The 14,640-nt window shown below is 37.6% G+C and overlaps 1 protein-coding gene across 1 annotated transcript in view; it reads right to left on the minus strand.

Annotated features, from left to right (window-relative positions):
• HECTD3 (HECT domain E3 ubiquitin protein ligase 3) overlaps window positions 1–14,640 on the minus strand; it is a 21,946-nt gene extending 7,306 nt beyond the window's left edge. Inside the window, exons 1-12 of the mRNA XM_015811313.1 lie at window positions 14,232–14,640; window positions 12,483–12,643; window positions 11,935–12,027; window positions 11,522–11,657; window positions 10,354–10,469; window positions 9,284–9,397; window positions 5,500–5,582; window positions 3,992–4,157; window positions 2,820–2,901; window positions 1,862–2,044; window positions 1,243–1,295; window positions 764–828 (exon numbers count right to left, since the gene is read on the minus strand). Of these exons, the coding sequence (XP_015666799.1) occupies window positions 764–828; window positions 1,243–1,295; window positions 1,862–2,044; window positions 2,820–2,901; window positions 3,992–4,157; window positions 5,500–5,582; window positions 9,284–9,397; window positions 10,354–10,469; window positions 11,522–11,657; window positions 11,935–12,027; window positions 12,483–12,643; window positions 14,232–14,588 (1,609 nt within the window). The 5' untranslated portion in view covers window positions 14,589–14,640. The remainder of the gene's footprint in view (window positions 1–763; window positions 829–1,242; window positions 1,296–1,861; window positions 2,045–2,819; window positions 2,902–3,991; window positions 4,158–5,499; window positions 5,583–9,283; window positions 9,398–10,353; window positions 10,470–11,521; window positions 11,658–11,934; window positions 12,028–12,482; window positions 12,644–14,231) is intronic.

A 14,640-nucleotide genomic window follows, 5' to 3' on the forward strand; every position in this document is an offset into this window, starting at 1 on the left:
TCTCCTTACTTTCCGCCGCGCCCTCAAGACATGGCTTTTCCAGCAAGCGGGCCTGACCTAGGGAGGATTTTAGGTAGGGATGATTTTAAGAAAATTTTAATTGACACACAGCTTCGAATATTTGGCTTTTAATTTGGTTTTATGGGGGTTTTTTTGTTCTTTGATGTATTTTGTTTGTCTGTTTTAATATGCTGTGCACTGCCCTGAGTCCTACGGGAGAAGGGCGGTATATAAATTAAATTATTATTATTATTATTATTATTATTATTATCCAGGGGGGGGAAAAATCAAAATTATGATTTGTCTAATATACTTTTATTTGGTCAGGTCTTTGCAGGACTTTTGTCCTAAAAATAAAATCTAATACTACTAAAAATATAGCTACACAATAGCTATTTTTGTGGCTGTTGCAACAGCCAAATTTCCAGGTCTGAAATCCTATAACCTTGATTATGTCATGCCTATAATCCAAACATGGTCCACAGATAATATAAATGTTCAATTACAAATTATCAAAATCAGTAATATCTGCAGGTACCATTGTGATAATGGTGGGCACAATAAAATAACAGAAATTGGGAGCAAAGAACATGAAAGATTATTTAGACCTTTACGTGGCCATTTTAATTCTATTTCCTCAAAAGTGAAACACAAAGTCTAGAAACTTACTTTTATTTGCCTTACTTTTATTTAACAATGCAGGGCACTAAAGGTTAAATTTAAGCAAGCCATCATTTGGGACTATGCAGAGCTTCAAACTTACCCTGATCAATGATGCCCTCAGCAATGAATTTACATTCCCACCATTGATCATACCGCAATGGCCACCTGGGATAAAATAAAAATTGGAGTTATCAAGTGGGCTAGCTATTAATCAAAATATTAGAGCCAATTATGATGATGATTATATTAACAGCTGGACAACTTATGATAGAAATAGAACGACTGTGGCAAAAGAAAGCAAAAGTAATACCAATAGTAATAGACATATTGGGTGCAATCCCAAAACAATGGTGATGATGTTACCTAGCTTGGGTAATGAAATCTCTGCAAGAAAACAACCAGACTCAGACAGCACCAAGGATCCCTAATATCAGGTTTTCTCTATCCTTGAAAAATGACCTTTTGGTTTATTTGCAAATCCCAAAATAGTTATCATCCAGGTCTTTAAATTTCAGATCCCCAAAAACTTGAAATAGAAAAGGGCAAGGAAGAAAGACAAATGGTTCAAGGATCACCCACCTATAATCCAGTGGCTTCTCATACTTGTCAGAAGGTTTCAGTCCTTCATATACCTAGAAAGAGCAGAAAGTGCAGCTAAAGCTTTAACAGTGGAAGAAAATAAAGTTCATAATATCCAAATTGCAATCATGTGAGTGTGGAGCTGCTGTGATGGCCATAAGCACAAGGACTGGTCATAGCTATCACCGCGCTTGGGGGTTGGGCACCCCTGTCATAGAGGACAAAGAATTAAAATTCAATTATTTAATTGCATCACACATACAATACACAAATTTAATATTCCTGTAAAAGTTCTATTATAAATTGAAAGAGCCCAAAGTGATGCTTCCCAGTCTTGAAAAGGCTGCACCATAGTTGCTTGTTAGCTATGATATAAACATCAACAGCATTTCATTCTGGACCTTATATCAAGAGGATGGCGTAAAAAGACATTCTGAAGTACAGAAGGAAACTACTTCTCCGAGATAATATTTAGTGCAAGCTTTCCTACTCTGGTACTCTTTAGATGCGAGATCCCTACCTCCCAGAATATCAGGCGGCCTTTTGGGAATTATTATCGCAACACACCTGGAGGATCCCATAGTGGAGAAGGGCATGCTATTATATTGTTTCCCCTTACCTGGATGAAGACAGTGTTTTTACAGGAAGGGTCAAGGGCAGGATTGTCGCGATGCTCCATGGCTAGGCGCCGGTTGATGTAGAGACGCGGCATGAAGTTGGGCTTGCTGGTTTCAGAGTCCTTGAGGCACTGACTGATTAGCATTGTGCGTCGTTTGGACAGCAACAGAAACTGTTTGATATGCTGTCAGGGGATAACAATTGATTCAAAGAGGGCAATATCTAATGCACTTTCCCTCACTTTTCCAGCATCATGACCACCACCCAACTATTCTTGATATGTTGATAACTTAGTTCTTTTTCCTGCTAGAAACATTCTGATATAGGAAAATGTGTATTTAATGAACAGAGTCATTTCCATCTGTCATTAAAAATGATAATTAATTTATTGAAGATTTATGAGCAATCTTGTAGAAAAAGTTGCAATATTTGTTCCTGAATAAGGGCTTGTTAAATGAGGACTACCTGTGGATACCATAGAGGACAAAGAATTAAAATTCAGTTATTCCACTGAGTTTTAAGTTGCCATGTTAATTTAACTTCAGATATAAAAGGATCCCATTAGAATGATGAATAAAAAACTTTTTCTGAAGCTTGAAAAATGAACTTGAAAATGAAAAGAAAATACAACATGCATTTTCGTGTTAAAGTGAAGTTAGAGAGCCCTCCTTTTTAAAATGCTGGGCTTGCTTATATAACGGTTGAAGGAGAGTTCCCCAGCAACAACATCTGTACCTCTTCTCTGCTACATCATTTTCAACTCAGTTTCAAGGAACAGGATGGCAATATTAGCCTGTTTGATTGTCTCGTTAGGCAGGAGCAGAAACATTTATTCAACTGCTTCAGTTTTTTCCAAGTAAAGGCAGGTTTGGCTACTACAAAATGGTCACTGCTACTGCATTGATTGTGAAAAGAAAAAACAGATATTGATCCATTGGTAGGATTTTTAGTTACCTCACCTTTAGTTCATTGAAGGTGCAGAGTGTGTAGTCCCAGGCTGGTACAAGGTGATGAAGCACACTATCCAAGATCTTGATAAACCTATCACAACCAAAAGAAACAGCGCCAAAAATGTGGGAAAATATCTAAATGATGTACTGTGATGCATGATGGTGAGGGTACAATGTGATTCCATGCAGTAATGTAAATTAAACAATGTATGATTAGATTTATATTCCATTTGTCCACGAGGAGTTCAAGATAGCACTCTTTTCCTCCTGAAGTTTTCCTATGGATCCCTCTACCACTGAGCATTGTTTATCTCCTACCCAAACAAATTCTCTGAGCCTTTATAATTAAAAACATTTGCAAGGTAACCATGAAGACATGACCATGAAATGAAGAATAGCGATGAAAATGAAGAGAATTCACATGATCATAATACTTGGAAAGGCTAGTGGAAGAATGAGATGCTTCCTAGTTTATGGAAGTAAGCATTCAAATAAGCAGTGCTTCTGCATTGCAATCAAAGAGTTATAGTGTTCCTAGGTGTAATGGTATGTGGAGAAGACCTTGGGAGACTGGAGCAAAAGATGCTGCCTTGGGAATGGTCAGATAAGAGACAGCATAACCTTTAGCTAGATAGCAGGCTGGGCAAGCGGTTTAGAAGAAACTCTCCCTAATTTTTCCACCTGTAAAGGAGACAGTGGAAGAACTGTACTCTGAGACATTAATGTAACTTTACAATAAAGTAGACTTAGCTCATCCGGTCATGTTTTTTGTATCCTGTGCCTAATAAGACTGACATCGATCTTGCAAGTCTCAAAGTGCAATCCTTCTTCCCCCAATCTCCTTTACAGCCCAAGAAATTAGAGAGGGTCCAAAGAGCCTTCTGCCCTATCCAATATGCAGCTGCAGGCTATGCTATCTCTTATCTGACCATTTCCTAGGCAGTTTCTCTTGGCTCAGTCTCCCAAGGTTTTTCCCACATACTATTACACTAGAAGAAAACTGATAAACGCCTAGGATGGGATAGTGATAAAAAAGATCTTGATGCTTTTTAAATTAATTCAACTGCTTGCAGAGGCCTCTCACATATTTTCTTATTCCCACCCACAGTTGTGGAAATGTGGCTCATTAGACCTTCTTTCTTACCAATTTTTCTTAGCGTTCCTAACTAGCACTTCCATACCTCTGCAGGATCACAGCACGCCAATAAAGCACATCGGGGTCTCTCCCTTCCAGTCGTGGATACCTCACTAGGTTGGCTGGTTGAAACATGTCTGCATTGAGTCCCAATTCTCGTTGCCGAGAAGATTTGATCTTTATGCCCCGGAGCCGGACATCAATCCCGTCATCTGCATAAAAGGAAAGGACCATATGCAGCAAGCAAATAATTTAAATAAATAATTAATTCCTCTGTATAGAGAGAGAAGAAATTACTGTAGGGAAAAACTATGAAGCAGAAAAACGGCAGCTCAAGAAAATACATGTTTTTTCAGAAAGATATAGTTCTTTTTTTAAGAATGGACATGATTTGGATTTCAAGAGACTTAGCAACTTGATTTTCCAAAGTAGAGATTTTACCAAGAGAGGTTTTTGCAAACCATAATCCTATGAGCCTGGTTTATAAAAGAAAATCTAGTTCTTTCAGATGGACACTAAATGATGTTTTGCTACAGAAAGAATCTGTTGAATTTATGCTGGAAATGTGAACAATATGTAGTGACATTTTATCATATCCATGTAAGGTGGACATATAAAAAAAACAAACAATTCTGCACACAAATAAATACACTAATTCAGAAGATTTTAAACACTGATGTTCAATTGAAACCAGAGGCTTTTCTTTTAGGATTAATGGAGATAGCTAGAAAAAAGCTATGGAATTTTATTTTTATACATGACAACTGCAGCAAAATTATTATATGCTCAAAAATGGAAAGGTTTGACATTATCCACAATGGAGGAATGCTTGGTGAAGATGAATGGAACTTGCAAAGATGGCTAATTTGATTTCCTTAATTAGAGAAAAGACAATATCTACATGTATGGCTGACTAGAAACCCCTTATAGACTTTTTGCATGAAACAGAAAAAAGTGCACTTATAACTTGTGGTTTTGATGATTAGAAAAAAAAATAGATAATAGAAAAAAGTAAGCATTTTTGGAAACACAGAGCAAGAGAAACTTTGTAATCATATCCATATTTGCTGTAATGAAAATTGGAAGCTCCTATTTCTTTTTATCTTTTCTTTTACACTTGTGTCTTTTTCCTTTTGTCTGTTTTTCTTTCATTGTTTTCTTTATTCAGTATAAATTTGTGTAGTTTTTATGTTCCTTTTAAAACTACTCTATCTATCTATCTATCTATCTATCTATCTATCTATCTATCTATCTATCTATCTATCTATCTATCATCTATTTATCCATCATCATCATCATCATCATCAACAACAACAACAACATCATAATCATCATCATCATCATCTCCCTTAGTTTATTTGCTAACAGATAATGGGCTTTGCTGTTTTCCTCAAGAATAGAACCCATAACTGATGTCTTGGGAGAAGTAATAGGGAAACTGTTAAATGTGTCTCTCGTATACAGGTGGAATAAAATCCCAAACTAGAGTTTCAGAATTATCAAATGATCTTCCCAAGGATTAAAAATTTCATCTTCATACTGACACCTACACACCTCTGCATTCCACAATGCGGATTTCAATGACAGGCAAATGAGCAGTCATGTCTTCCAGCACACAAACATCCCCGATGTAGCTCCTAGGGACAAAAAACACACACATCTATTTCATCTTGCACATAGTAGTATAATCCTCCCCTCTGCCAAACCTTTAATTTTATGTATCTGAAAACTGGGGACAAGTTAGATTGGGTTGTGGATGGAAACTGGGACCCAAAGACTCCTAGTTCTTGTTCCAACTTCTGAATTGTGCAAATTGATCTGTCAAACTCCCACTGATGGGGGGGGGAGGGATGATGGAAATTTGACTCCTAAAGCAGTGTTGTCAGATAGGACATAAAGGAACTTGCCTACAGGTATTAGGCAACATGTTAAAAAAAATATACCGTAGATATTGCCTATATCTATTTATACATGACACTACCTTGTTAAATGAATCATCACGGTTCTAAAGTAAGACGTTGGGTGACTGAGACTTACCATTTTATGGCTGCATTCTCTATTAACTCTGCTTGTCAGGAACTAGTTGTTAAGCATGCAAATGGTGAGACATCCGGTTTTGCATGGTAGCGACCGGTTGTGGGCTTGCAGATTCTCCGTACCGCCGCAGCTAATTTTGCCCTGCTTGGGGACCCTAAATGGGTCTAAGTCGCCCCAGAGAGGTGATGAAGAAAGAAGGGTGCTCTAGCGATTCTGGAACAGCGCCAGCCGTTCCGTTCGATTTGGGGAAAGCCTTCTAACCCGACAGGAGAAAGGCTGGCCGTATTGCATCGACCAGCCCAAGTGACTAGCAACCGAACTCCAAAAGCACTAACCAGCACAACTGTGAACAGCGTGCCTGAAACTGGGTGAGGAATTTGATCTTCTCTTTTCTATTTTACATTTAATTTCCTGGAAAAGATCCCCAAGAAGCAAAATACCTCTGAAAGGGAAGGGGGAGGGATTTCCGCCCTACCCTTATACCAACAGAAGCAGCGAATTAATCTTTTTATGGATGATCAAAATATATGGAAGTGAAATAAATATAAAAACTGAAATTTAAAACTTAAATCTGGATAAATCTAAAATTGTTTGAATGGTTAAAACTCTCATTTTAAAGATAATTGTTCATTTTGGAAATTGAAAAACAAATAGTTGCTGACACCTAATGGTGGATGAAGACTATGACAACTATGACTTTAATATAAGACTTGACAAAACCTGGGAAAAGCTAATCTGTGTTTGTGACCTTCAAAATTTTAACAACAAAGAACAGCTGTGACAAAAAAAGACAATAATTTGGGCTGTAGACAAAGAGAGAATTATAAATTTCAGAAAAAAAATCTTTTTTGAACTATTTGGATTACAAATATCTATTTAATTGGGACTCTAAAACTATTTGCAGAGAAAAGAAAGGAAGAGAAAAACTCAAATTCTTGGCCATCATGGATCAGAGACATGCAGAAAGAACATATCAAGAAAACATAAATACTTCACAGGAGGAGATATATAGTATATTGCAACTAATTCAAACAACAATGACTTTAAACTACAAAGAAATTCAAAATAACTTTGAAAATATAAATCAATCTATTTCTAAGTTAACTCTACAACAAAAAAATTCCCAGAAAACAACAACAGAGAAGGAGCAGATAAAACAGATAAATGGATATAGAGTGGAGAATAGAGACTTAAAGATGGAACTTAACAAAACAAGGAAACATGATTTAATCCTAGTGGAAAAATATTCATAAGAATTGGAAAAAACAACCTATCCCTGCTTAAGACTACAAAATAAATCTGAGGACAAGAAAACAGATTGGATAAAATGGACTGTAGAGATGTCAGGAACATTGGAGAGAAAGAAAATGATAAGAGAAGCGGAGAGTAAGAAAAAGAAAAAGATTTTCAACAAATGTGAAAAGGCAGAAGCCCCATACAAAGACACTTCACCTGATTTACTTTTTATATCTACAGCAACATTTACGAACATACGGGAAAACTTTTTGATTCAGGGAAATACATTGATTAAGAAAGATACTGGGCAAAGGAAAAAAACTAAAGTGGAAACCAAGAAAATAGATGATGGGACTTACCAGAGAGAATACTTAAAAAAGAAACATTTGTTTGAATATGGTTAAAAAAATAGAAAAGTTTTGGAATATATATGTAATTCTAAGGGATGAATTCCCTAAATAATATAGTATGCTTTTTCCCATTTTTTGTTCTCTTTCTTGATATGAGTAATATAAAAAAGTTGAAATGACTTAGATAAAGGAAATGTTTTAGATACTTAATTGTGATTGAATTTAAGAAAATTATAATGGATTAAAAATGTTTTGAATAAGAGTTAAAGGACTAGATGACTAGATGTATTAAATAGAATGTTTAAAGATTAAATATATTTTTAATTATGGTTAAAAAGAATAAGAAATTTAGGAAATAAATATATATTAGCTTAGGAGGGATATATATTTTTAGTATGTTATTTTTATGTTTCTTTACTCTTGCTCTTTTCTTTTTTCCCATTGTTTTATCTATTCCTTAAGAAATGTAAAAGTGTGAGATGGTTCATATGGAAAAATAGAGTTAAATTTTTAAATGTAATTAATTTTTGAGAAAATCTTAACCAGTAAGAATACCTAGAATTTGGTGGGAGAAACAAACTAAAATAAGGATTGTAACAGGATCTATGATAAGGCAACCAGAATGACTGGATAGAAAAGAAATATTATATTGATGTGATTATTATTTTTAGGAATATTGGGAGAAAGTATATATTTAATTGTTATCTATCAAAACAATAAGAATTGTATTAACTCAATGTTTGCAAAAGAGCATATTTTGGGAAAAGAGGAAATCAACTAAAACCATTGTGTGGATTATGGATGATAGAAATCAATTGTTAATGATTGTTTTACAAATGTAACCCAGACAACACACTGTTCACCAATTATTAAGTGATTTATGTTTTAAAAAACCAATAAAATAAATTACAAAAAAAGCATGCAAATGGTGATCATGTGACCACAAAACACTGATAATCATAAATGTAAAGATTTATTGCAAAACTATTTTTTGTTATACCTTCGGAACTTGAACAGTTGCTAAATGAGGCAGCTGATAGGGGAGAATTACCTCTGCAATGTTTCTTTCTATAATTATGCTGATATTAATAATGCAGTCCTCTAGTTTTATTTGTATGCTAGGCATTAGGCAACAAGGAATTACACACCAGCAAATTGGCCAAAACTGGCTGGTCCCTATCTCTGTGAGCCCAGTATAGAAACCAAACAGATTGCCAAAGAAACAAGGACACCAGGGGTCCCCAACCTTGGCAACTTTAAGATTTTGTGGACTTCAAGTCCCAGAATTCCTCAGCCAGCATAGCTGGCCCCTGCTCTACACAACCTGACAATAGATCAGTCCACAGCAAAAGAGATAGAGTTCTTGCTTCTTACCCTGCTAATTCCAGGCAGGCTAATAAAAGCATCAAGCTAGTAATGATTTGTGGGCTTATTCATAATATTGTTTCCTGCCTTCATTCCCTGGGATATGATTGACCCCAATATCAACAATCAACAACTACCTATGAACCCTTATCACTTCACTGCAGCAATTGGACCATTAATTCCTTGTTTTGCAGCAGTATTTGATCAAGATAATACTCTTCGTTTTCTATTCTCCCCTTCTCATATCACAGGAAACGACAAGTTCCGGGCAATTATTAAACCACTTGAATAAAATTTAGCAGAATGGTTTCTTTCAGTTAGCCCCATCTCCCCCCACTGCCCTGACTCACTCATCAATGCCGACATCACTCAGTTTCTTCAGATTATCACCCTCACCGCCATATACAGCCACCCTTTTTGGCATGAAATTTTCATCTGTTGTATCCACAGTCAGAAAGAGTTTCCTGATGGAGAGATTTGAAACAACAAATGTGAGACAAAGCAAACGGGTATTAGGAAAACTTTCACATGCAAGAAAATTCTGTGAAGGCTGGGAAACTCACAAGGAGCTTTCTTTAAACAAAAAAACTCCTGCTGAAAACTTTCTCATTTATTAGAATTCCTGTCAATAAAGGATTGTTTGGCATGCTTACAAGCCATCACTGTAGATGTTTGGAAACATGAAGACGCTCTTGGCATCCATTCTTGCCACCCTCTCCTGCAATTTTTAAATCAGAGAAAATGTGAGGGAAAAGAGAAAGGGAGAACTGCCCACCTTAAAACAGTTCAATCAGATTCAGTGTTTTCTGAAAGACTATACTTGGGACTTTTTCAAATATTCTTCAAAAAAAGATTGAAAAAATAAGCCTATTCTGAATTGAGAAGAGAGGGTATATGCTTCATGATTCTGTGATTTACTTTGTGTCACTCTGAGCTTCAGGTCCTTGTCAATAGAAAAAGCCACTGGAGGAAGAGAAAGTGTTAATCTCTCTCTGACATAAAAAGGAAATGGGATTGTAGAACTGCACATTTTTTGATACAATCTAATATAGTGTCTTAGCCTTACATTTATACTGGAAGCAATTGAAAAGCCATAGTAATGGATAAGCTCTTAAGGTTATTGTGCAAGAAAATTAAGATGTTTTCCGTTATTAAACATTTCCCAATTTTTCTGAAAAAAGAATGCCTAAGCACAAATCAGGGCCAGACACACAAACCATATTTTTAAACCTTTCTTGCTGCTTGGTCTACATACAATGGAATACAGAAAATAATTGTTTTTCAGAAAGGCCAAATGAATTAGAGCAGGAATCTGTTTGCAAAGACTGATCCTAAATCACTTTGTATCTAATGACAGAGAAGAAAATCTTGCTATACAGAGTAAAAGCTAAGAAAGGGAGGAGCAGATTTAATTACTAACTTTATTATGGTTCCTTTTTTCATGTTGAGACGGACCCAGTGTTGGCCTTGGGATCCATCACTCTCCCAGTAGGTGTCATCGTGGTTGTCGGTCAAGAATGAAACATTGAATTCTTCCTAAAGAAGCAGAGCAGCACATTAGCACATTTGAACCAGCCCTTCTTATTCACACAGACATGTCCATGATGAATATGCTTCACTTGAGAAGCATTTCAATGAAGAACTGCATCTATTAACCTGCTCAGACCTCATTTGGAGTACCATATCCAACAAATTGGAGTAAGTTAAGAAAAGGTGTAAGTTCAGGAGAGCAAGCTCTCAGAAGAACGGTGTGTGTGTGTATAGAGATACAAATAAGAAGTGGAGTTATTTTCTCTTATTCCAGAGGACAAGAACTAATTGGTTAAAACAGGAAATAGATTCATGCTACAGCTTAGCAGGAACTTTCAGTCCAGTCTCTTCTTAAAGTCTTCCAGTGTTGGAGCATTCACCGCTTCTGAAGGCAGTGGAACAACTTGCCTCCAGAAGCGGTGAAGTCTTTAAGAAGAGACTGGACAGCCATTTGTCTGAAATGGTATAGGGTTTCCTGCCTGAGCAAAGGGTTGGACTAGATGACCTCTAAGGTCCCTTCCAACTTTATTATTATTAGTTTAGTTTGTACAAGGTGTCAGCCAGAGATGCTCTAGTCTAGCAGAATCTGCACTGAATGAGGTGGGATGTGTGTGGAGTAGATTATCCCTGAGGTCATCACATTTCTATGTATCTAATCCTTTACAAAGACTAAAAAAGGGAGTTCCAAAGTCAGAGGCAGGTAAACGACATGTGAAAGTGCTGGCTTGTAGTATTATCTTCTGTCAACATGGCCACACTGGCTAAGAATAATGGAAGCCCAGCATTACTGAAGAGCACCAGTCTGAAGAATAATGGTTATTCTAAAACTAAAATAATGGTACTTTTATTGTGAGCTGAGCTGGGTAAGCAGACAATGCCTCTCATCCTTCATCATCAACAGTGAAAGTTGCAGGAACAATTTACAGACTATATGTATAGACAATCCTTAGATTTTGCTTATCAACTACAAATTCATAATCTTTGATAATAAGTTGCAGATGATATTCTGAGGAAGAGTTTCCTCCACAAAGAGATCCAATCCACTGATAATATTATACCGTGTAAGAGGAGACATCGATGCTGTCCACATATTGCTTGATACTACCCAGATTCTCATCCTCCTTGCCAATATGGTCATAAAGGAAATGCACCAGATCTTCGTCACATTCATAGGTCCATGTGGGTGGTACAAATCTACAAAGCAGTGATGGTAGTCAGTAGCACAGAAGGAGAACTGAGGTGGATAGTCAGAAACTGTATTCTATTTATTCCTCCATTCTTAGTCGTATTTTTCATTTCCTCATCCCATAATACATGTTATTTCAGTCAGCTTTATACCAAAGAACTGTTTCCACTGATGGTGGATGATGAAGCCTAACTCAACTCCAAAGGCTGAATTACTATTTCCAAAGTAATGGCACTGGCTACCCCAAGCAATCAGTAACCTCCCCCCCAAATAAAATGAAATTACCGGAGTCTCTCTACTGCAGCCACATCTGGCTCCATGATTTTTGGCTTTGCTCCAAGATGCAAGGAATATGTTAAATCCACTACCTGTTCCCATCTGGAGTAAAACAAAATTGCAATAAAAACCATAAACTTCAAGTCCAGGTTAGAGAAACTGATTGGCTTCTATGAAAAGTTCTAAGAACAAATCAAAGGACCAATATTCTACCTATCTGTGGAAAGTGCAACAACATTACATTTCTAATCTATTTTGTTATACAAACAAATTTATCAGATCAATTAATCAACAAAGGTGAAACATTTTTTATAGACAAATGATTCACTAACTACAATTCAGCAAATGGTATTTAAAAAAATGGGCATACCTACATATTTTAGAAAAATTTAGCCCCTCTCCAGAATCTTCCTTTGGTGCCACACATTTTCTTCTGAGAATGCTCTGACAATCAGAGGTTCATGGATAAATAAAATATATTTTGCTTACAGTCACATTTGTAGCATCCTCCACAATGACTCCTCCAAAGCCAACCAAGCAGAAGTGAGATTCTGTACCTGATTACTGGTTTAAAATCCATCCCAAAGAGCTGCTGCTGCCTCTGAATCCTCTCCATTGATTCCACTGGCACCAGCCTGTCCCCGCTATCTGCATGCTTACACGTAAGAACCCAACCTTCTTCCAGGTCACAACCAGTCTTGTATTCCTGAAGTTGTTCCTATGTGGACAGAACACAAAGTTGCATGAGCAATAAAATCTAAGTTGGTCAAAAAGAGGTTTCATTACCAAAGTACAAATATATAGAGTTTAAATATGCAAGAGCTTTGCACTGTTTATTTGGACCACTAAATGTGCAGCAGCAATGAAATCCTTATTTAAATTCAACTTGTATCTTTGTGATTCATAAATATGTCTGTACCAGTTCCAGAGTCAATGAAATACAGGGAATAAGATGGTGAACTAGAGCTAAGAGCCATCCAGAACTGTGTGGTTTTGAGCTAATCATTTTCTCTCAGCCCAATTTAACTCAAGAGAGTTAGTATAGTGGGGCTAAAACAAAGAGATATTTCTTTGCTCTCAGGTCCTGAAGAAAAAAATAAAATAAAATAAAATAAAATAAAATAATAAAATAAAATAAATAAAATAAAAAAACAAAACAAAACAAAACAAAACAAAACAATAAAATAAAATAAAATAAAATAAATAGCAAGCTTCACTATTCCTGTTCATTCCCATTTTTGGAAGAAACCAAAGATGTATACAAATAAAAAGGTATATTTACAGCAATATACAAAATGTTATCTTATACAACAAACTGTATGGAATTGGTAATTTGATTGATTATAAAAGTTTTTACATGGATGTTCAGAATTTGGCATATATTTGTAAGACTGATCAGACTAATCCTACAGCCTTGGGTTTCCTAGCCCATAAGCTCATAAGCTTTCAAGGGCTATGAAGTGAAGCCTCTAGTTCAGGGGTAGGCAACCTTGGCTCTTTTATGACGCGTGGACTTCAACTCCCAGAATTCCTGAGCCAGCTTGGCTCAGGAATTCTGGGAGTTGACGTCCACGCGTCATAAAAGAGCCAAGGTTGCCTACCCCTGCTCTAGTTTGACATCTGACAGTTCATGCACTTCTTTTATAGTCTGTTCCAAGTTTAGAACTAACCATTGTTTCCTGCAACTCTAACACTGACAGACTTATAGCAGGTGGTTGCACCTGGTTGGCTGCAAGTGATCTGTAAAATGCTAAGCAAGGTAGGGAGACCAGGAAACCCAAGGCTACAGGATGGAGTGGGAATTTGCAGAGGGAGGGGGAGAAATCATGCTGAAAGAAGTCAGTGGTAAACCACATCTATTAAGAAACTACAAGGTATACCCATGGAATCATTAGGAGGCAAACTTGGCAAAAATGGGAAATCTGAGCTCCCACCCCCCACTCAGCATTTATATGACTGATTTACATGGGTGCCAGACAGCCACAAATGGAAAGGAATAAAATGGGATGAATGGGAATCTTCACCTCTATCTCAATCATATATGCATTAAGCCCCTTCTTTTTTATTTTCTAATTTGAAGTGCAGCTCAGCCCTGGCACGCTTCAAATAATAACTCTGGAGTGCCTCTGATCATACTCAGTATGCAGCCCAGCCTCTCTAGAGAAATTTTCTGATTTAGGTATCAGGATCCACCCGGAACTAACACAGGATCTAAATGGTTTAGACCCGCCAGGGTTTCGCTCAGTTTCTTCGGATTAGCCTCCAGGGCCAAAGGGCGCGCGAGAGAGCCACGCCTTGTCCCTCACCCTGGTGAGCTTCACCCAGAGCCCGTGCCCGTTGCAGTATTCCTCGCCGCTGGCTCGAATACACGATCCCTTGCGCACTTCGATGGTGGCCCTGCCAGGATTTTTCCTGATGCCGGGACCCGCACCGCCCGCAGCTTTGCTTGGGCTCTCCCACACGGACAGTAGGCTCCGGCCCGAGGCGGAGGCGGACGCCTGGGCGCTGGGATCCTTGCACAGCTTGTACTGCACTTCGTGGGGCACGTAGCCCAAAGCGGCGGGCAGCGGCTCCGCCCGGATCAGGCACCCGATCGCCTCGCTCAGGAAGCGCAGCCGGCCCAGCAGCAGGTGCGGAGACTCGCTGTCAGTCGAGGGAACCATCCTGCTTGTCTCGGGCGGACGGGAGCTGCGGCGGCCGCTCCACCGGTTCTCT

Source organism: Protobothrops mucrosquamatus, unplaced genomic scaffold, assembly GCF_001527695.2.
Source record: "Protobothrops mucrosquamatus isolate PMUCROS unplaced genomic scaffold, P.Mucros_1.0 scaffold39, whole genome shotgun sequence".
Lineage (NCBI taxonomy): Eukaryota > Metazoa > Chordata > Lepidosauria > Squamata > Viperidae > Protobothrops > Protobothrops mucrosquamatus.